This window comes from Exophiala aquamarina (genome assembly GCF_000709125.1).
Source record: "Exophiala aquamarina CBS 119918 chromosome Unknown aczIA-supercont1.21, whole genome shotgun sequence".
Lineage (NCBI taxonomy): Eukaryota > Fungi > Ascomycota > Eurotiomycetes > Chaetothyriales > Herpotrichiellaceae > Exophiala > Exophiala aquamarina.
In genome coordinates, this window is record NW_013550567.1 from 123549 (window position 1) to 145873 (window position 22325).

Sequence of the window (22325 nt, forward strand, 5' to 3'; positions counted from 1 at the left end):
CTGGCTTTTTGACTTCAAGGCCTGTTTCGGTCACTCTACAGTGGTCTCCTAGCACCCGGGACATAGCCATTCATCTCGCACAGGCTTTAAGATCGTATACAAACCTGTATCAAATTATTTGATTTTCTATCCCCATTGGTCCAACAACAAGAAACCAGAGCTCGCGCAAGATGTCTCAACCACAGAAAATCAAGGTCACTCTTCAGCAAATAGCGAAGATGATCGACCACTCTCTTCTTCACCCGACCATGACGGATGCAGAAATCCAGAGCGGACTCGAGATCGCAAAGGAGTATGGTACCGCAACGGCGTGCGTCAAGCCATACGCGATCCCTCAAGCAAAAGCCGCCCTAGCCGGTTCGGGCGTCCTTGTGTGTCCTGTCATCGGGTTCCCAGCAGGCAATAGCACGGTGGAGGTGAAAGTGTTTGAAGCCGAGAAGGCCATCGAGGCCGGCGGAGACGAGATCGACATGGTGGTCAACATCGGCAAAGTGCTCAGCGGCGACTGGGACTACGTGTGGGAGGAGATACGCACGATCAACAGCGCAGTGACGAGCAAAGGCGCGATTTTGAAGGTCATTTTCGAGAATGATTTCCTGCAGGACGAGCACATTGTCAAATTGTGCGAGATCTGCTCGTCACTGGACGTCGCCTTCGTCAAGACCTCGACGGGGTACGGGTTCGTCAAGCAGGCAAGTAGTGGGCTTTACACCTACAAGGGAGCGACCGTACCGCATCTGAAGCTGATGCGGAAGCACTCAAAGCCGAGCGTGCAAATCAAAGCCGCTGGAGGCGTGAGGACACTTGATGATCTGCTTTATGTTATGTCCCTGGGTGTCACGAGGATAGGGGCTACTGCGACTGCAAGTATCATCTCTGAAGCAAAGAGTAGGGGCATCGGCGCTGAGCCTGTGCAGGTGGAGGTCAAGCCGATGGCTGGGGCAGATGGTGCACCAGCATACTAACCCGGCTCATTTTGAGATGTACCCTCGCCAGTAACTTGTGTTCCCCTTAGTAGTATGAGACCTTAAGATTCGAAATCCTTCACCAAGTACTGTAGTAGATGAATGTGGTGCTTGAAACGCGATTCTTGGCTTGACAATGCTTAGCAATGAGATGCTTTATGCTCTGCCGTATTAGACGTAGCCAGGAAGCTTGGCAAGTCTTATGAGGGGAAGCGGACGCTGCAATCAAGTTGGAGAATCTCAAAGCTGGATGGAAAAATACATACAGGCGTTTCTCGAGATTAATTGACCGCTTTCTATTGTCCGTAGAACTGAGTCCCATCCTCACTGGAGACTCTCTGCATGCTTCGCCGCTACCTGGATCGGCCACTCTCCCTCCTCCAAAAGCGAAACTACCAAGGATGGAAGGGCAGACCACGACGCCCGATCCAGGGCGAGCGCAAGCGCAGTCCAACCCTCTTTCTGACTCTAGATCAACAAATCGCGAGAATCGAGGATCAAACTCGACTCATGCTTCCAGGGGCAAATCCAGAGGTGGTCGAGGCAGTCGTGCAGGCAAAAACAGAGATCTTGGGCGTAAGGAGTGGGCGTAAGTCACACATACGAGTCCCTTCCAGACGCGATCCTGGAGAGCCGACTCCCGAGCCGAAGGCTGACTTTTGCTAAGCAAAAATAAAGTAGATAAGAGGCAGCGGAACGAGGATGAGAAAGCATCTAAGAGACAGCGGGTAGACCAGGGGCCAGCCGAATTGCCCATCTATGCCACCAAGTTTAGCGACGAAGTACTTGCCGGCGAAGAGAGAAAGCCAAAGAAAAAGGTCGCAGTACTTATTGGATATGCTGGGACAGGGTACAAAGGCATGCAGTTGTGAGTACAAGGTGCTCCCAGGCGTGATGGTAGCACAGGGGCTGACACACAACATAGTACCAACGACCACAAAACAATTGAAGGAGATCTATTCCAGGCTTTTGTCGCAGCTGGTGCAATCTCCAAAGCCAATGCGGATGATCCGAAGAAGTCTTCCTTTGTCAGGTGTGCTCGGACCGACAAGGGTGTACATGCAGCCGGCAATCTAATATCGCTCAAGCTGATCGTTGAGGATGAGGACATCGTCAAGAAAATCAACGAGAATCTGGTTCCACAAATTCGAGTGTGGGGTTTCGAGAGAACGAACAACAGCTTCAGTGCATATCAGACGGTCGACTCGAGAATATACGAATACCTCATCCCTACACACAGTTTCCTTCCACCTCACCCGAGCAGTTTTCTTGGAAGGCAGCTTGAAGAGTGGGCAGCCAAGAAAGATGATCTTGAGGCCTACCGGGAGAGACAGAAGGAAGTCCAGGGGTATTGGGAGAAGGTCGATGAGGAACTTATCAAGCCGATACTGGAAGAATATGACCCTGAGATCAAGGCTATCCTCGAGAAGGCATTATGGCTGAAAGGGGAGCCAGTGGAGGTTGAAAGTAAGGGAGAACCCGAGCAGCAAGCCTCATCCGAAATCAAGGATGACGTACAACCCTCTCAAAATGAGAATGGGTCGGACAAGGAGATTTCGATCCCTCAAGAAAACGTACCAGAAGGAACCTCGGACCAGCCCGAAGGAGTGAAACGCCCTCCATCTCAAGCAATCATCATCTCCGAGGCCTCCAAACGCCTTCGTCAAGCGTACGTCACCGCGAAACGCTCATATCGCATTCCCGAAACTCGGCTTCGACGTATTCAAGAAACACTCAATCTTTTTATCGGAACCCGCAACTACCACAATTTCACCATCCAGAAAACTTACAAAGACCCGTCCGCCAAACGAGTGATCAAGTCCTTCAACCTCAACCCCGAACCAATTCTGATCGATGGCACGGAATGGCTTAGCATGAAAGTACATGGTCAGAGTTTCATGATGCATCAGATCCGTAAGATGGTTGGCATGGTGGCTTTAATTGTACGCTGTGGCTGCGACCCAAAGCGACTTACACAAAGCTTAGGGCCAGAAAGTATTTCAATCCCCAAGGCTCCAAGTTTAGGTTTGCTTCTGGAACGTCCCGTCTTTGACTCATACAACAAACGGGCCCAGAACGAACTGAGTAAGGATCCGATCAATTACGACAAGTTCAAGAAAGAAATGGACCAGTTCAAGCAGGAGCAGATCTACGAGCGAATGTACCGAGACGAAGAGAAGGAGAATGTTTTTGGAAATTTCTTCAATCACGTAGACAACTTTCCATGCGAGACGTTCTTGTTCGTCACTAGTGGAGGCATCGAGGCGACCAAGGTGCCCATCAAGGTCGGCGGGAACAAGGACATGACAGGCTTAGAGGCCGCGTTGGGAGATGGGGATGGCGATGGAGAGGGCAGTGATGCCGATGAGGGCGTCAGGGACACTCACGGAGATGAGGGATGAATGTCTTTTCAGCTCAATCTTCCTTCATGCTCGATAAACAGATCTCAGTCGACAAGAATTATCTGTCTTCTGAGAAATCCACTATTTTGCGCTCCATTTCGTTTCTCGGAATCCTCCGACGAACGTTCTTCCATAGCAGGATGAATATTTCCTCAAGGGACTTCAACAACAAGACTGGCTTCGACTATCGACTATCACAATAAGTCAGTCACTTCCACTGCAACGCAGCCACTGGAGAGAGAGATACTCACCGGCGCTCCCGCTTTAGATGCCGTGGCATAGCTCACGCTCTCATACTTGACATGGCCCTGCTCCCCGCGGCCACCTGCTTTGACGTACTTGACATACTCCGGCGCACCGGGGTAGTCAGTGTTATCCGCAAGAACAACCGAACCCTTGTGGAACAATGCCAAATCCTCGCAGAGTTGCAGGTCAGGCAAATACGCCTCCTCCCAGTGGTCGAGAAAAAGGACATCGATCTGGTCAAGCCCAGACTCCTCTTTCAGGGTCCGGATCGAATCCGTCGACTTTCCCTGGATCACAGTGACGATGTCAGAAAGGCCCGCCAACTCCACCAGCTCGCGCGCGATCTTGACGAACTCCTCGTCCAGCTCGAAGGTATACACCTTGACGCCCTCAGCATTCCCTCCGTTGATTGTCCTCAGCATGTCGCCCCACGCGATGGCCGAGTTGCCCACGTACGTGCCGGCCTCGAGGAGGACTTTCGGTGGGGGGTCCATCTCTGCGAGGATCGAGCGCGACTTCTCGAGCTTGGTCTCTGAGTAGATTATCATCCGCTGTTGGCGTGTGAATTCTTCGATGGCGTGCACGATGGCCTTTGGGTTGTTGCGGAGGCCTGTCTCGAGGTCTGGTCGGGAGAGGATATATTCGTGTAGCTCTTGTTCGCGTCCGTCGTTGAACTAGAATTGGGAAAGTGGATTGGTGAGTACGAGGAACAGTGACCTTTCAAGAACTGTGTTGATTCAACTTGTCTGGCTCGGTGTGCTGCTGGTATGCAACTGCTAGACCCGGTAGAAATCTGCCGGAACAGGTACCAGGCATTGATTGACGAAAACTTACAAATGTGGCCGTTGCTCGTTTCGGCATTGTGAACTGACTGGTTCGGATTCGGGGGTGCTTGGGAGAAGGCTGTTGGGTTATAATTCGCGGAGATGGGAGGAGAAAAGAAACGGCCAGGAGAAAGAGTGATTGAGTGATTGAATTCCAAGTATCGGTTTTTATACTCCCCTGTGAGTGGGTTGAGGCCCATACAAACTCATCAGCCGCGGTGTACGTATGTCTGTACAAGAGATGACGTTGCGCGAGGTTTCGGCCGAGCTCGTGGGCGTGTGGGATGGGATGCCGAGCGAGGCTGGATCTGACATACCAGGAGCTCCGGTCTCGGTATCCAGCCGACAATATTGACAATCCGCTCATTGGCAGGTTCAACGCCCGTTTCTACTGAGCAGATGCTTAGTCAGAGACCAGTCATTCTCTCAGATCGCAGTGCTTCGTGCCTAGAAAGAATTAAGACAGAGATCATCACGCAACCCCATTTTTCCCCAGCGTGATTATATCTGCATCACCAGAAACTACCAAAAGTAGTAGAATGTTTCCTTATCCCTACATCTGTTCTCGGCTGGATGCCGCAAGGCAGTGGGGATCAGCGGTCCAAAGTTATGACTCCTTCTTCGAAGGACCGCGAAAGACCCGACATGCGAGGACCTGGTATATATCTTCCATGGTGGTATTCGAGTTCATGGCTTCACTCCACACGCCGCTAGCTCGCTCATGCCCTTGGGGTGGTTCCCTACTTGAGACTCGAGATTCGGGGCCTTTCCAGCTGATTATCTAGAAAATTAGCCATATTCACTGCTACGTACTGGCTATGTCATATCCGTGCTCGCGGCAGGGTGACGCCATTATCGTCAATCCTCCATAGTGGGATTTTACACATGCGCATCTCGTTCCTGCCACTTAATCTGCCTTACAACGCGGGCTTCATTCTGCTCCTCATTCGACTTACGAAGACTCATTTACGTGGATATCTTTTGCCCTAGGTCGGCAGAAATCTAGAGCCCTGGCATACCAAGCGATACCCTATCCGGTAGTGGTTTCGGGATGACCAATCTCGTACTTGACAGCTTCAACTGTGGACCATTGCAACCATGCATCGCTGGTAGCCTGTACCCTCGATGGGGACTTCACCCTCGATGGAAACTTCATCCACTAGAGTTGATGCCCAGAGCCCGGTACTTTCATACTTCTGCTGGTTTAGTCGACATGGATGAGCATACCCTCTGAGGCCTCCCGTCATGTCACCACACGAGCATGGCTATTGGGCCCACCATATCAGTACGGGGTAGATATATATAACTGACCTCACGGCTTTCTGGGCTTCGTCAGGTGAACGAATATTTGATTCAGGACACTCCAACCCAACCGCAGTCCCTGTGAAATTTATCCTTGCCCAAAATATGGCCCCGATGGAGGTTAACATGAGCGAGACATTCTGGCAGCACCAGAGGGTTATCAAACAGGACAACCAATGGACAGTGGATGGGTGAGTACTACTCCTTCCTTCCTTCCTCTTGGTGAGGATCATCCCACTGTATTCCCTCATACCTATCTTGCTACAAACTTGAATTCTCATGCAAAATCAAATACCAGACGCCCGACTGTCGATATAGAAGTCTCGCAACTTCAAAATCCTCCAAACATGGCCGGTAAAACGTGGATAACACTTGTAGTGACGGCACCGCCAGGAGCAGCGTTAGTTTCGTCGGCCCAGACGCCAGACCTGTCCCCGTCAACTAATTTGTGCCCAATCGCAGCACCCCACCTCACACCCACAACAATGCAGCTGTGATCGCAACCATGATCAAAGGACACATGTTGAATCAGATGGTACACCCAGAGCTTTCCAGTGGTACCGCAGATACGAAGGACGGTTGTGCTACAGTTAAAGGCAAGCCTCAGCCTGGTCCGTTGAAATTACGTCCACTGACGATTACTACTACCCCCAGGCCCGAAAGTCTATGGACCTGGCGAGTCTTGGTACGAAATGCCTGGCTGCCATCATGTCAGATCCGAGAATGTGGGCGAAGAGGAAGCACAGTTTGTTGCCAATCTGGTCATAGATAGCTCCAGGCTGGAGGCTGCAGAGAATCCTGTTGCTGGTATATTCATAATCGATGCTGAGGAGGAGGAGAAGTTGAAATTGAAGAATAATACTGCATAGTCTAAGTTAGATATCTCTGCTCTCGCATAAAACAATGCGAATTCAGAAGGTTCATGTGCCTATGCCATGGTACAGGCCACCATGCGAAGATGCTCTCTAACCCTCCAATCGTAGAGGAATGATATTCATGGTTGTACAGAGAATGAAGGATGTTGTTGTAGAATTGCTATATTTCCTCTGCATGGTAAATAGGGGTATGAAACTCGTCGGTTGTCACACTTCTAGGAAAGTCCGAAAGAAGGAGACCCGTTGAAACATTAAGCTAGAGCTGACGTAGACTCCAACTTATTCAAAGGACAGATAATATATACCCTCCAGGCAGTCAAAATCAATTCGCACCACCCTGTTCCCTAATTTGAATGACAACTTTCCCTGTAGTCCGCCCGCTGCCCACCCGATCGAATGCTTTTTGATAATCCTCGAACTTGAACACGCTATCGACCACCGGTCTCGCTTTTCCAGCCTCGATGAGCTCAGTGATCTTCTGGAGATGTTCACCGTTCGGCTCCATGATGAAGAACTTGCCTTCAATGGTGTCACTGATACCGTCAGGTCGGTCTAGAACGAACCTCCAGACCATATCCTTTGGCGGTGCAATACTGAGGACCAAGCCGTGCTCACGTACAGCATGCCAAGTTTGGTTCAGGCTATCTCCTCCAACACAGTCCAGGACTAAGTCAACCTTGCTCTGGGGATTGTTCCTAGCCCACTCCGAGATCGATGTCTTTGTGTAATCGATGATCTCGCTAGCTCCCAATTCCCGCACCAGGCCAGCATTGCGGGTGTTGCAGGTCCCAGCGACCCAAAATCCGGCGGCATGAGCAAGTTGGGTCATCCAGAGCCCAACCCCGCCCGCCGCCCCGTTGACTAGGACTCTCTTTCTGTTCTCTGGCGAGGGATTTTCAGCATGGTCAAACTGAGGAGAACATCCGCCATGAACAAAAAGTGCCTGCCAAGCAGTGAGGCTTGAAACGGGTACACAGGCTGCCTCGGCGGCTTTGATACTGTCTGGCCGGCGGGCCATCTCATTCTCCAGGCCGATCGAGTACTCTCTGGCGGAACCAGGGTTTGGAAATGTCGTGCGCATGTAGACCTTGGAGCCAGCGCGGAACTTGGATGTTGGGGGTGCAGTCACGACCTCGCCAGCCATCTCGACTCCAGGGTGGCTTTCGTTGAGATCAGGCCCACGAGGCCACAGCAGCTCTCCATTGGTGACGGCGACCGAATCGACTCTCAACAGATGCTCGCCTTGGCTTGGTATTGGGACTGGCCATGAGTCGGCAAGCTTTAGGGTCTGAAGTGTCTGGTTGTGGACGAGGGCCCGCATTGCCTTTGGCAATTGATCATATGCCATTTTGGTGTGCCGGAAGATCATAAAGTCGTCCTCTTGTCGAGATGGAATAAATGACGCGACGTTGTGGGCAGGGGCAGATTTTCTTACTTCGGTATGCTTATACTACGCATATAAAGAAACAGGTAGGGCTGCACTGGTGTTGTCAAACCTGCTTATATAGATTGGCATGGAAGAGCGCGGCACCTTGGAATTGTAAGTTCGCTTTCATTGAAGTCTATTCATGATGCATGCAAATGGTGTCACGATTACCTGTTCCACTAGTAGGAAAGGCGCGCCAGACGGCGTCCAGAGGATTGTAGAAAAAGTTAAGGCTTCAGCATTGGGTAATAGTCTCGTTGCTGAATAACCAACTGACGACCGAGCCCGCCCGGTTTTATGTCTAGGCAGCACTCTCGGCTGGGGATGACACAGGGGTTTCGGGGACCGGAGGATGCTGTTCTCATCAAACAGGAGCTGCTATAGATCCAACTTGATGTGTCTTGGTTGACTTAATTCCCTCCGAATCTTGGTATAAAACTCAATAAGGTCTAGCAGCCTCTAAAGTGCATGGCTCAGCAGCGCATATTCAAGACGTGGGTCCGCTGTAAGGGCGGCTAAGGCCAAGTTGGCAAAACACTTGCCCAAACGGGTAGTGGTCTCGGCTTGAATTTGAGACCGATGGAGCGCTTTGTCATCAACGGAGCGCTCATCCGGCATCCATCCGGCTATCCTCATGAACAGTCGTGCCGGCAGCGTTTTGAGGGTAGTAAATGATCTAGTAGGATAGAGGTTTGGAGGGAGAATGGCTCCATTATACGCATGACTTGTCACCATAGAGCTCCTACACATCATACTTGGAAGAGTATCTCAATATCATCCTTGCACATCTTGCAGCTGAAGCCAGTGCTGGGCGAGTCTCCGTGTTCGAGATCTCTGAACCTGGAGATCGAAAAAGTACCCAAGCTGGAAGCTCTCCAATTGCATTGCAAGACCATCCTCACGATCCTGGTCTAGACTGACGGGTATCAAACCACTTCCAAAGCAATAGCACTGTTCTGCATACCACACCGATACCTCACTTCCCTCGGCAGAACAAGCGAACCCAACCAGAAGAATCCACAAGCCAATGTCCTCGCTATCAATCCAGTCAAGATCTGATATTTCAGCCAGAATCAATCTTAACGTTAGCGCCATATGCTTGACCGTCTTGGTTCGTCCAGTTACATTCATGGAAAGTAAAGTCCACATGATTATTGCTACGCGTAGCGCGTGAACTCTTGAGTCATCTGTTTTCAATGCAAGAAGTCTGTGCCTGATAGCCATGTTACGCGTGGTAATCCAATGAGTGGCTTGCATCACTCGTGATGCCACCATGGAAGACGTCCGGAGCTGAGACCTGATGCTGTAAGTCTCGCATACCTGGCCGATCAATGTCCCTAGCTCCAAGGGAATCAAGTCGGTATCCCTGTCCAGAAAGGACGTCCCTAGGACCTTGCATTCCAACTGGTCTAGTTCACTCTCCTCTAGGTTAAGGGCACTGGCAGAACCTGGGTCATAGGCGCAATCAAACAAACATGGTTCCAACTTGATGCAGGCTAGATATAGATCAGCCATAGCAAGCTGTCCTCTTAAGTTTTCATCCTGCATATATTTAAGGCCACCTTTCTCTTTCAAGAGAACGACCGCAGCCTTTAGGTGTGTTTTTGCTGCCGAAACCTCATCCCTGTATGCTTCAGCAGATGTCAGGAACATAATGCATATCAGTAGTCGTCTTAACTGTTCGGACCCTTGCAAAGGGGTGGAGGCAACGTGACAGCGTAGAAGCTGCAGAGCATTTTGTACGTAGTAGCCCTCTTTCCCCATCACCTCGGCAGAAGGCAGACGATCAACAAACTGAAATCGAGAAGCCGCGGCGCTTAGAAGACAGTACATGACAAGTTTGTCCTCCATGACGGTGCTCATGATGTTGTTCACGGCGCCTTCGAATACGTAACAGCCATGACGGAGGACAGCCATTTCGTTAGGCCATATTGTCGGATGATAGAAGTAAACGTAATAGTGGAGCAAATTAGCTACAGTTTTGTCGAACTTGATGGACCCAGTTCCAAATGGATCTATCTTGGATAGAATCATTTGATCGGTAGGAGATGTGCCACGCAAAATTTGACTTGGCTGTTCCAGTTCCCCCGAAGTACCGCTCGATGTGGAGGTGCTTTCTGGGCTTTCAATCCACACTTGATCCGGACTTCGATTCCCTGTGCTCTGGAGAACTCCTTGCCTCGAGCGCATTTTCTTCTTTCGGTGTGTTTCGATAGCAGCATGGGCCTTTCGCTGAGCATCCTCGAGTTCCCGTTCCCTTTGCGAGCCTTTGGCACGAGAATCAACGAATAAAAGTCTCATAGTTGGCCCCCTCGATTGCGTGAACTGGATAGTGCTGCCAGCGGTGCCCAATTTTGTGGCTTCTGGTAGCGGCCGTTCCGGCTTCTGTGAGCGCTCCTCTTGTTTGGACAGAGCGAACGATTTTGGGGACCGCTGGCTTAGCATTTTCGAATCTTGCGTTGCGGCGCTAGATGCAGAATTTGACGAAACAAAATTCCGCCCTTTGTCGGATCTGAAATGACCACTCACCACGACGGAGAGCCTAGATTTGGCCGGTCGGTTGCGTTTGGTCCCAGTTTGTACATGACTTTGGATAGCAGCCTTTTCAGCCAGGGAGCTTCGCGAGAGATGGACCGACTTTCTGCTTTTATTAATGAAGAAGTATTGGCCATCCTTTTGGGACGCGCGAGAAGGAAATGCATCGCAGATGTCCATCTTTCTACTCATGTGAGGCAGCTTCAGGATTCTGATTGCGGCTGTTCCATCAACGTCCCCAAGGCGCGAACACGGTTCATCGTCGACTACTGCGATACATAGTATCTGGAACGCAAACTCCAATGGCCTGTTGTGATATCGACGTCCCGTCAATTTCTGCACGCTTCATCATTCTCGTCCCCACATAGGTTGTCCCGCCGGAGAAGCCTTAGTCAGCGTAGAGTGTGATTCGCCAGTTTGGTGCAACTCAACCAGCCAAAACGGCTCTTGTAAGACGCAAACCGCCACCCCAACGGTGCGACTAGGACTAACTACCTAATATAGCAAGTACATTGAAGGACGGCTCCTGCCACCCATATGACCGGCTTCTTGACAAACAACCTTCACGGGAGATTTTTTGAGCTGTGATGAAGCTCCATACTATATATGTACGGAGTGCTCCGGAGGTACACTGTACTCGACAGGCTGCGGAGTTTACTCCTATGTATGTACTTCGTATCGATACTATGTACTACGTAGTACCTGTGATCATCAACAGACAGGGTTGGGGTGAGCCCGGGACAGTCTATCACAGCATGAGATATAAACCACGATGTCAAGCACTATCTATCCTTAACCACATAAAGGTTACTTACTACGCTCTCGCTTTCACTGCTCGCAACATTCACGAATCCTGCAAATACATACTAGTATATATACTATATCCCCACCTAGAGCTAGCTACGGATAGATACTTACTAATAGCATAGGAATGTATATACCGTAATCGCAACAGCTGAGCGAGGCGGCAGTTCACAAATGTTCCGACAGGCCAACATAATTATGTAATGAGCCATCCTTGTTCTACGTGGACCCCGCACGCTAGGGAATGATAGGATCTCCTCACTTCTAAGGTCCTTGGCTGGTCCAAAAAGGCCTTTGCAATTAGACTAAGCTAGTTTGAGTGCATTTCGTGATTTGTTTAACTGAATCACACAAGGTCATACTAGAGATAAGTAACTATAAGGAAGGTATGAGGAAGATTTAAATACTAGTATATAGTCTTAGCTTAGTAGTACATATATATTTAGTACTACTACGATGTATATGCTTCTAGGTGCTCAAAATATACAGTAGGTTAATACTATGAATATATTGGAATAAATAGTATTTAGTACATAGTATCCCCCTAAGCGAGCAAATAATGGAGAAGAGAGCCCCGGCGGACCTCGGCCGTGATCAAGCGGCTTCATGGTATGAAGGAAAGGGAGGTACAATCCTTCAACGCCACTGAGCAGTCAATAATATGTAGTACTGCATACGACTACATATGTACTCTGTACTTAGTACTAAATACTATGTACCAAGGCGTGCTTAAGATCACACGAAAATGAATAAGCTGAGATTTCGGGTAGACTTCGATGTACAAACGTCCAAGCTACAGGAGGGGTGGTTCACCAAGGTGTTATTTGCGAGCCAGTCTAAAAACCAGAAGTTAAGTAAGATACTTACTACGAAGTACATATCCATGGATTTGCATAGTATGTCAATAAACACTATGTATGTAGTATGATGAAACAATGATGATATTGTTTTCTTCCTCGTTAGTTTGAGTTACCTTATCAGGATATGTCTCGTCTCAACGTGGAGGGAGTCTATATCCCTCAAATGTCTCTAATGAGTGGAGGGTTGACCTTGTACGAGCGCGATTTCAGCTCTCCTTTCGGTAAGCTCGATCTGTTTGAAGCCAATTACAATGACCCGAATGGCAATGAGAGCACCTAGCCAGAATGTGTACCTGCATTGGATATCGACGATCGTGCCACATCTGCAAAATGCTGACACGTGGTTGCTAGTAAACGTGGTAAAACTAAAGAAGTTGTGGCCTCGGATACCAGGACTCCTCAAACTTGCCGGCGCGAGCTTGCATGTAAGATGACGAGGTCCTGTGAAACGACTGGTTTCTCTCTTCCAACCACAGCTCCGTGCTTCTGTCTCCAAAGCGGAAGACGAGGTCAAGAGTTCGTATTGTCTCAAGAAGGAAGTCTTTGGGAAATGCATTCGGCCACTCGAGATGATTCAATGGGCATACTTTGTGGGGGTTATACGTATAGCAATCTGGTCGAGTGGTCAACCCTGAGATGGTCCTTCCAATTCGGCGTCCACTGAACTTGCATGCCGCAGATTTTGCGCAGATTTATGATGCCAAAGCCAGGTTCGATATGACTTCGACAATAGACTGGTGAGGGCAGACTCTTCCGACGTCTGGGGAATGTCCCAGCGACTAAATTGTGGAACGATTGTTTATGTTTCCATTCCACAAGCGTCACATCTGACAATGATGGTCCAATTGGGAGCATCACCTGACCTAATATGCAGTGTCATCCAATGCCAGATTGCAAGATCCATGGATCTTAGAATGTGATCTTGCGTGGAGTGCAGAAATTGTTTTGGCAGCCTTGCTGCAATTTCCGCTCGAGTTTCGCGAAAGTGCTCATTCATGCACTGAACGAGAACCCCAAGGTCTTCGTACTTCTGGACAGTGAATAAAGCTTAGAACTACGGGCACATTTGGCCAAAGCACACCCAATGTCCACTGTAAATATCGAAAACATGAAATGAATGCTGACAATGAGGATACTATTTTCTACCTATTTAGCTGCCCCTCCCGCTCTTTACCGGAGTTCAGAGAGCATAAGACCTCCGCGCATCTCGAAAAAGCTACGGCAGCATGCTAGCATCTCGCCTATACCCTTCTGGATCTCACTTTGGCTTCATTCTCGCTATAGGCGTTACACACAGTACTTGTGATAGTGATTTGCGGCTTGTCTTTCAATAAATAAATACCAGGCTGTTGAATGCTTCCTGTATAGCTACTCGGTCCTTGACATGTTGGATGTCACTGGCAGCCCTGCTGACGCTCATTACAGCCTCTCCAGGTTCTTGCATGGCTTGGTGTCTAAAGACGAGTACAAATTGCCCCGAGCTCACGTGCGACTCACTCAGGACCGTGCCGCGTTTAAATACACTCCATCTTCCCTATTCCTTACGTACGTACTTACGTTGCTCTCCCTCTCACACATTCCCACTCACCACCTTCGCACTAACACTTCATTCTGGACTTTTTTACCGTATATAGCGCCAAAGAGACGATTGAAAATTAGCGGCGTAGTCAACGGATTCTCTCTTTCACGCCTTTTTAGTCTTCGAATACTACTTTTCGTTCTCTCTTCGTTTACTAGGCCTAATATGAGACTTTCTAGATCCTGAAATTAGCTTCGTCAAAGCCCAACCCGAAGTCGCTTTTCTCTAGGAAGATGTCCGATAAATCGGGGATATCGATGTCAGGGAATTCGAATGTAAGCTGGGCCTCAAACGGATTTGCAATAGTTGTGGTATTGAGTCCAGAAGGGAACGACCCCAATAAGGTTTGCGGATCGGCGGTTGAAGGTTGCAATGCCGTGTGAGGGAGGGAGCCAAAGCTAGAGTCTGGTGGCGCAGACATCGTCTGAGGGAGATTTGGCTGACTGCCATCGCTCCTGAACTCACTAGTTGCATCCGTGAACGCCTTGGAATTATGGCCCTGCACAAGTTTCGACCTAGGATCTGGTCCATTCAGTGGAACAGCATGCTTGTCGATCAGTGAATGAATGACATGCAAACAACGGAGAGCGCTGGGCCAAGTTTCACTTATTTCTTTCAAGAAGCATATAGCACTGTTAAGCTTCGCGTGGGCATGAGAAGGATGCGCGAAAGGTGGACTGGTCGTCGCAGCATCCATCAAATGAATCGTCGAAGCGATAAACAGCGAATAGACGCCCAAATTGAGTGAGTTTTGAAGCGAATAGTTGTTCTTGTAGACTTTTGTAAGCATCAAAATTTTGTTCGAAGAGGAGATGCACAGAGCCCGAGGCTTGGACAAGTCTGTGAGCAGCTTTGACCTCGATTTGGCAATAAACGGTCGAAACAAAAGTATCATAGCGGCATAGTAGAGCATGCTGTGTTATTGTGTCAGCTGAAGCAAGGTACCGACAAAGGGAGTATACCTACTGCATGAGAAGGACTGACGGAGGAGATGGCGCCGTGGACAAATTGTAATTGGAGATTCGCAAAAAACTTGGTAGGTTGCGTTGCCACGAAAGTAGTCGACAATAATGCTGGGAGACCAAGTGCTCGTAATCGGATGGCAATGTCTGCGATTTGCCATGATACCTAAGCGACGGTCAGCGTGGACCCAGATCGCACCGGGTCAACGGAACTGTCGCACAGGGTATGGACCACAGACCCAAGATTTTCTTGGATAGCTGTGATATGTTTGGCCGTGGTTATGGAATGAGCTGGTGAAGATTGTTGGGAGGCTGCACAGATGGTGTTTTCGTAATAAGGAGTCCACGGCTCATACTCTGTCTCCAGCCGTACTTCAGGCCAGTGGATGTTCATGTGAAGATTCGCGGGAATGGACTCGGGTTTTCCAAGGTAGGCGCTCCATGCCCTATCAAGCGGTAAGTCGTCAAGGGCAGCTCGAAGTTCGAACGTGGGGGGCAAGACTCACTTGTCATAACCATATATCCCCCAAAAGGTCATTGCCCGAGCGTCAGCCTCCTCTTGCAACATTTGACCCTTTTTGACTAGCTCCTCGCAGCTGAGGTGCAGGCCCAGGCCCAAAGCTATGCGAAAGCTCATCCCTGGGGGACGTTAGGCGAATGCAATTGCGAGGATGCTATCGTGTAGTAAAAGCTCGCCTTCTAGACTTACCGCTATAAAGCCAGCCAATTCCCTTGTCTCTGCCGCAACCTGCCTCTCGCGACCCCAGCAGGGCAAGGGCTTGGACGGTCGTCAAATGTGGAGTCTGACATTCTGCATCGAGGTGCGAGCGTGCTCTTGCAAAGAAGGCGTCTCCCGCGCTGGCCGGATCGTTCGGGTCCGCCCGGACATCTGGTCTCCGGGAAAAAGGTGCGGCGTGGGCCAATATGGCATTCAGGAGGAGGTCCGAGTAGTATTTCGTGCCTTCCCTACCGCGGGTTCGTCGATATTGAGCCATGTCACGCAGGAACAGCGCTTTGGGAATAAGAAAAAAGAAAGGATGTTTCCAGGTCCAGTACAAGGACAAGAGGTGTGATTCCAGTTCAAGGTCGTCCGAGTCTGGATAAGCTGGACTATCGATATCGCCGCGAAATGAATCGTCGAATAATGAATGTACGCTTTCCAGGCTGGGATTACCCGCAGAAAGCGATTCGTTCTTTGTCGGCAATCTGACGGCGCCGTGCTGCGAATTGACCATGTGATGCGAAGACGGCGCTCGTGGGAGGTCCTCGACGAGGTTGAGATTGCTACTTGGGCCGAAAAACCCGACCTCACCACCGACGTCGACTCTCAAGTGACTCATGACCTGCGAAAGCTCTTCGACTAAAGAGGTCATATTGTCGCACTCGTTTGAAGGCCCTTCCCGCGACATGGGAGGATGTAGTGGCGGTGCCAATGTTAAAGACAGCGCACCAACAGCCTGCGATCTCTCTGATGAAGATCGGTCGGTGCGGTGCCGAAACTGGTCGTGATTCACCACGGGCGCGGCAAAGGAAATGTCGGTCACCTGGGGAGAAGCTCTTACATCGTCCACAAGGACTGAATTGTAGTCAACTCCCGTACCCCGAGATATTTCTCGAATGAAGACCTCCAAATGTTGTACACGCTTTTCCAAGGCATCGACATATGCGGTGGACGGACGCCTCCTGCGGTCGGTGTTGAAATCATAGGCGCATTCTGTCTTGTAGGACCGACAGGTGAAGCAGACGGGCAAAGTGCCATCGCACTGGAGTGGAGTGTCAGCAGGGAAGTGTACAGCGCGATTCGAGCAACAAGGGGTTCGTAAACGACCTTAGTCTTTCGCTTTCTACATGGCGTGCACGCCGTGGTGATGCACGGCCGTTTGACACGTCGATGCGACTGTGCCGTAGGCGTTTCTTCTGGCCATCCTCGCTGGGTGGTCTCCATTATTCAATATTGCCGGGCTATCAGCATGTGGGTAAAGAGTAAGGTAGCGTCCGGAGTACGGAGTAGACTGGTGTGGAATTGATCACATAGACTTTCCCTAGCCCTAGGACATCCGCCACGGGGGGATTCGCACTCGCCGTCTCTCCAGTCACGCCCACAGATTGTCCGGTACAAAAACGCCACCCTACATGGCGTCATCAGTATCACTGCCTTTGACAATGATCTGGCCCACAGAGAAATGCGGTAGATATTATAGAAGATGCATTTGAAATGGCGCTATTCGGGAAGCAACGGTGTTGACTAGGTGCAGTCGAGGAGGCGGAAGTCAAGTGGCACGAAAGAGGGCGCTGGTCTGCAAAGGTCATTCCAACGGATGTACCACACCTCATCTCGTGACCAACTCGACGGAAGCGATTCATCACAAGTCCTAGGATATCTAAAATCTTTCTATGCTGCTGCAGCCGCAGGATGCCTCTTAGAAACAACCCTTCTCTGGTGAGAAGTCTGGACCAAGATGTTTTGGTCTGCTATTGACGTTTCCATCAGCGTCTCCTGCACGCCTATTGTACTGGTTCTCGACCCGATCCCCAGAGTGCCACCAGATTTCAGGACTCGATGAAGTTTATTACCTCGGTTACAAATCCTTCGGGGTTCTCTTCACTCAAATAATGGCCTGAATCAGGTACCAGGCCGACCCTGACATTCTCATAGAACTCATTTGCCATCTTCTCGGCATCTGGGGCCAAGAAACTCTTCTCGCCCGACAACACCATGTTCTTGACCCTGACTTTCCCCTTCTCCTCTCGCCATCTATGGTTGTGTTCAGCATCGGCCTCGAAGGCGCGGTACGTCAAGAATGCACAGCGCAAAGCATCGGGCTGGCGAAACTGCATGACGTAAAAGTCGAGCACGTCAGGCGTGAAGACCGCCGAGTTCTGTGTGAGACGGTCGAAGAAATGTTTAAAGTACATCCGCTCTTTGCCCTGAACTAGGGCGACAGCAATATCTGGATTATGGCTCTGAAAGTCGAAGTGCCACAGCAGGCGCGAGTGTTTCTCGGTCTCATACAGCGTCGAACCTGGAAGCGGGCATTCACCCCAGCTCACTGAAGCGACATCGTCAGGAAACTGACATACGTAGGCATGCGCGACTAATCCACCGATGTCGTGCCCGACCAGGTGTACTTTGTCCTTGATTCCGATATGTTCGGTGATAAGTTTGTGGATATCGTTTGCAAGTGATTTCTTGGTGAATAGGTCTTGTTGATGAGTTTTGCTGAGGGGTTTACTGCTGAAGCCATGACCCGTCTTATCAGGCGCGATGACCCTGTAGCCTGCTCGGGTTAGGAGTGGTATAACATGACGAAATTGGTAGGACGTTTCCGGGAAACCGTGGATCAGAAGGATGGTGCCTTTTTCTTGCAGTGGGCTGGATGGAATTGAGTCCACATAGTGCATGCGTATCTCTGGATTCTCTTTTGAAAGGTAGACAGCACGGTTGAATATCTGAGCTGAGGTGGTCATCTTGCTTGATTCAAGTTTGCTGCCCAGACTATGTCACAGACTCGAACGAATGTGCCTGCCCATGCGAGAGAAGATGTCTAGTTGTCTCAACCTGGAGAATTGGCCGCAATAAGTATTCACTCGAAAGCCCAGTGTGACAGGTGGCGAAATCGAACGTCTTAATTACTCTTTACTGGAGCGTCACTAGTTCCTCTGATGGAGGGCCGGGGGGAGGGGGGGAAGGTGAACTGTGCAATTACGTATCAATTAGTTACGAAAGGATCGGAGATCTTGCTAACTACACATGAGCGCAAAACACCGCGTTTGAGAGCCGATGTGTCCCTGTTAGCACTCTACAGGCGCCCTTCAGTAATAATCTAGCCTTGCTAAAATTCGCGTGTCTTGAGAACAGACAATATATTAAGAGGAACTACCATTAATCAATATGCGCGCTGTTGAAAGATTGTAGCAGAATTGTCACGATTGATTTATCTTCTTCTATCTGACGAACGCTGGAGCATCATTAAACTGGGCTGACGCCGTGAAGTAGCCCTTTTGCAACCACGTTTGGCATAAGATTCCTCTGTCATTCTCGCTCTGGGCAACCCTCACTCGGCATGTTCGTTGCGATATTGTCTTTGGAGACTGTGCCGTTACCCCGAGGATGGCGGGATCAAGCTCGACACACCATTTTGACTTTTCGCACTGAATCTGGCCAGGTGGGCGTCAACGAGCAAAAAAAATCTATTCGTTCGTACTTTCTCCCGGAGATCAAACTCCAGGGAGGTTTCTGGCCGGACAAGTCCTCGTGAATGAGGCTTGGCCGACCATGGGACCCCAGATCCCCGGGAAACCCAGAACCCAGTGCTATATTTGTGGGGCGTAAAGCCGTTTAGCCGTTTAGCCGCTCAAGATGGACGGTTCAACTGGCACTATTTGCCCGTTGCATCATCCGAAGGATGTCCCTTTAACCTCTTGCTCCATCAATTGTCGCCGCCACTTTCAGGCTGGATGTGGGGTTGGCCTCTATACGAGGCGTGATATAAAGATCTACATGGTAGTCATGGTCTGATCAAACGGCTCAACCCAAATTTCCCAGTATCCTCCCGGAGGCCTCACCACAGAACACATTCAAGTTATAGCAAAATAAATAGCAACTAGCAAACATGGGCGAAGTGTGGCAACGTCTGCCAGGTAACACGCTTCTCATCCTCCTCAATGTCTTCACCGCAGTTGCACTAGTCTTTGAAGGCTATAACCAAGGTATGAAGAAGAGCTCACATACTGACGAACCTTGGTGTCTGAATCTCTCGATCATGGGTCTGACACTGTCTTAGGCGTAATGGGAGGTGTCTCCGGTACTGCAGACTTCATTCGCCTCACAAAGATCGGCTCTGATGGGGTCATCACGGACTCGACCAGACAAGGGTAAGAATAACGAGGCTCTCAGCCCCTTTGCACATTCGGCGGAACTGCCCACTTACATTTTACTAACACGAAGCCGGCTGGCTGTTACAGTGGAATTGTTGCCGCCTACTATTTTGGAGCTATGTGCGCCTGTTTCGTCGCCGGATGGTTCGGTGATACCTATGGTCGAAAGAAGGGCGTCTGGTTCGGGTCTCTCTGGTGCATTCTGGGCGGTGCTCTCATGTCGGCCTCACAGAACGCAGATATGTTTATCTGCTCCCGAGTCATCACTGGCATCGGCATTGGCTTCATCAATACCCTCATTCCGCCGTGGGTGAGCGAACTTGCCAAGTCCGAGACTAGAGGTGTCAACTTCACCTTTGTCTTTATCTCTAATTGTAAGTCTTGCGCTCAAGTAGCGAAGCTGGTCGAATGCAGATTTCGAAAAAGAGCTCTGAAATTGACAACCTGCAGACATTGGCATCATCCTGGCGTACTGGATCAACTACGGCGTGAGCTTCACTGGCCGGCCCGAATTTGTCTGGAGATTCCCCTTGGCTTTCATGACAGTGTAAGTCCCCATTTCCCGGTCGCCAGGATTTCCACGTCTAAAATCCTTCTCAGGCCAGTCATTATTGTCGCAGTTACCATCGCATTTCTGCCAGATTCTCCACGATGGCTGATCGCCAACGGCCGTCGCGATCAAGCCGTTCAAGTGCTGGCAAAGATCCGTGGTGACGTTCAACCGACCGACCCCGCCCTGGTCGCCGAACTCGAAGAGCTGGAGGCCATTGTCGAAAAGACACGCCATTCGCGAAATCGTCTCTGGAATATTGCAATTGGCCGTCACTCCGGTGCCTTGCACCTGGGCCGGCGTGCATGGATGGGATTTTTTCTGATGCAGATGCTGATGTGGAGTGGGATCATGGCCATTACCACTTACTCAGGTGAATTGTTCAAGGTTGCAGGTTTCACTGCCTCTAAATCAGCTTGGATGGGAGGCTTCTGCAATTCTCTGGGTGGTGTGGTAGGAACAGCTGCAGCTGTAAGTTTCCGAGCCCTTTCCTCTATATCTCTCTTGCCCACAGATATACTCCTACCGGTCCAAAATTGGCTGACGATGTTCTCGCTTCCAGGCACTTGTGATTGACCGCTGGGGACGCATCAAGTGTTTGCTTGTCGGTTTCACTACCGAGGGCATATCTCTCTATATCGTGGCTGCGTGCCTCAAAATCGCCGAGGATACCACGGACAATCCGACAAAAGCTCGTCAATTGGGTATCACAGCATCCTCATTCTTTTTTGTCTTTTTGTGGTGCTTTTGTATGTTCATCATCGTTCCATGTTTCTTGTACCCGTCCGAGATCTGGCCTCAGGAAGTTCGAGCTCAAGGTTATGCATTCACTGTCTTTGGCTGGTGAGTCCCAGTGAACCTTTGCTGACATTCTCAATCTGGTCCTGACCTTTTCCGTTAGGGCAACTGGCAGCGGCTTGACCACACTACTTATTCCCATCATGTTGGCAAATATCGGCTACGGTACCTTTTTACTTTTCGGCTCTTTCAATCTCAGTAAGTTGTGGCGCCCGCCCATAGTACTCGATTCAAAGTGCCATATACTAACATTCTCACCAGTCGCTATCCCAGCAGTCTATTTCATCTATCCCGAAGTCCGTGGAAGATCATTGGAAGAAGTCAACTTGTTGTTTACTTCCTCTTCCATTCTCGTTCGCGCGAACGAAGCCGAGTACCTCAAGAGGCTTGCGGAAGCCGGCGGCCAAGTCTCTGTTGCTGAGCGTCGTCTACTGGACGAGGTTGATGCCTTGGGCAGAGATGAGTCTGATATGCCCAAGACCCCATCGAGCAATGGCGTGAATAGCTTGAATGGGGAGAAGGGAGTACCTGGGGTGGTTCATCAGTTGGACCAAACATCTGCGTAAATTCGAATCTCCAGGGCCGTGGGAGGTAACTGTGGAGGGAAAGTCACCACTTTCGGCGAAAGGTTCACTTTTTGTTGTTCGAATAGAGCTGATTAGGTGGATATGGTATTGGCAGAGGATCAAGAGCTGGGACCGAGATTTACCAGAGTGACCCATAGATGAACTGAAATCATTGACATCTTAATACGAATTATAGAATAATAAGTCCACTTCGTTCCTTCGGTCTTCGGTCTGGACTATACCGGGCTCAGCAGGGTGGGCGTACACCATCGGCGCCACGGCGCGAAGGAATTTGACCTTTACGACGGGTGAGTTACGGGTACGCCTTACCTGGCTCGCGCGAGCCAGGGATGAGCATAGGGCGGTCCCTTGGCCCGAATGGGGTAGAGCTGGGGCAGCTTTTCCTTACTTTGGCAAAGTCACCTGATTAGCTCTAACATCCTCAGTTTCAGGAAATGGATTACTAATGAATCGATTGGCTACAGTTATTTCTGCTCCACGCGGTTCCAAGTGAGGGAAAGGTGGGTTAATCTTATGAGAGATAATATAGTCGCTATTACGCTAGCAGCTGAAATCTCCAATACTTTACTGCATAATAGCCCGTTTAACGACAAACTGTATATTGCTTGCCGCCGCCTCTTCAAGCGAGAGACTAGGCAATTATCTCACCTGACTTGCACAAGCTGGGGTGGAGCCGGGGTAAGTACAGGGCGGCATCAACCTTCACGGCGTGAGTCGTGAGCAGTTTGTCCA

The 22325-nt window shown here is 50.0% G+C and overlaps 8 protein-coding genes across 8 annotated transcripts; 4 read left to right on the top strand and 4 right to left on the bottom strand.

The window, feature by feature from the left end:
• Window positions 1-170: 170 nt before the first annotated feature.
• On the top strand, window positions 171-965 carry A1O9_12097 (deoxyribose-phosphate aldolase; the record flags this gene model as incomplete). Its single annotated transcript, XM_013398896.1, has 1 exon — window positions 171-965. One exon carries the CDS (start codon window positions 171-173, stop codon window positions 963-965), a length of 795 nt encoding a protein of 264 aa, XP_013254350.1.
• Window positions 966-1366: 401 nt separating this feature from the next.
• On the top strand, window positions 1367-3367 carry A1O9_12098 (tRNA pseudouridine38-40 synthase; the record flags this gene model as incomplete). The annotated part of the gene is made up of 3 exons (XM_013398897.1): window positions 1367-1554; window positions 1633-1833; window positions 1891-3367. The coding sequence occupies 3 exons, from the start codon at window positions 1367-1369 to the stop codon at window positions 3365-3367; spliced, it is 1866 nt and encodes a 621-aa protein (XP_013254351.1).
• A 194-nt stretch (window positions 3368-3561) lies between these two features.
• A1O9_12099 (uncharacterized protein) lies at window positions 3562-4474 on the bottom strand (the record flags this gene model as incomplete). The annotated part of the gene is made up of 2 exons (XM_013398898.1): window positions 3562-4287; window positions 4448-4474. The coding sequence occupies 2 exons, from the start codon at window positions 4472-4474 to the stop codon at window positions 3562-3564; spliced, it is 753 nt and encodes a 250-aa protein (XP_013254352.1).
• A 1612-nt stretch (window positions 4475-6086) lies between these two features.
• Window positions 6087-6608, top strand: A1O9_12100 (uncharacterized protein; the record flags this gene model as incomplete). Its single annotated transcript, XM_013398899.1, has 3 exons — window positions 6087-6139; window positions 6202-6350; window positions 6394-6608. 3 exons carry the CDS (start codon window positions 6087-6089, stop codon window positions 6606-6608), a joined length of 417 nt encoding a protein of 138 aa, XP_013254353.1.
• Window positions 6609-6936: 328 nt separating this feature from the next.
• On the bottom strand, window positions 6937-7962 carry A1O9_12101 (uncharacterized protein; the record flags this gene model as incomplete). Its single annotated transcript, XM_013398900.1, has 1 exon — window positions 6937-7962. The coding sequence occupies one exon, from the start codon at window positions 7960-7962 to the stop codon at window positions 6937-6939; it is 1026 nt and encodes a 341-aa protein (XP_013254354.1).
• An 852-nt stretch (window positions 7963-8814) lies between these two features.
• Window positions 8815-10755, bottom strand: A1O9_12102 (uncharacterized protein; the record flags this gene model as incomplete). The annotated part of the gene is made up of 1 exon (XM_013398901.1): window positions 8815-10755. One exon carries the CDS (start codon window positions 10753-10755, stop codon window positions 8815-8817), a length of 1941 nt encoding a protein of 646 aa, XP_013254355.1.
• Window positions 10756-13993: 3238 nt separating this feature from the next.
• A1O9_12103 (uncharacterized protein) lies at window positions 13994-18248 on the bottom strand (the record flags this gene model as incomplete). Its single annotated transcript, XM_013398902.1, has 8 exons — window positions 13994-14732; window positions 14785-14946; window positions 15002-15226; window positions 15287-15419; window positions 15490-15876; window positions 15955-16176; window positions 16231-16543; window positions 17355-18248. 8 exons carry the CDS (start codon window positions 18246-18248, stop codon window positions 13994-13996), a joined length of 3075 nt encoding a protein of 1024 aa, XP_013254356.1.
• Window positions 18249-19393: 1145 nt separating this feature from the next.
• On the top strand, window positions 19394-21572 carry A1O9_12104 (uncharacterized protein; the record flags this gene model as incomplete). Its single annotated transcript, XM_013398903.1, has 8 exons — window positions 19394-19490; window positions 19565-19655; window positions 19746-20032; window positions 20109-20205; window positions 20259-20679; window positions 20771-21051; window positions 21110-21204; window positions 21268-21572. 8 exons carry the CDS (start codon window positions 19394-19396, stop codon window positions 21570-21572), a joined length of 1674 nt encoding a protein of 557 aa, XP_013254357.1.
• Between the last annotated feature and the right edge of the window lie 753 nt (window positions 21573-22325).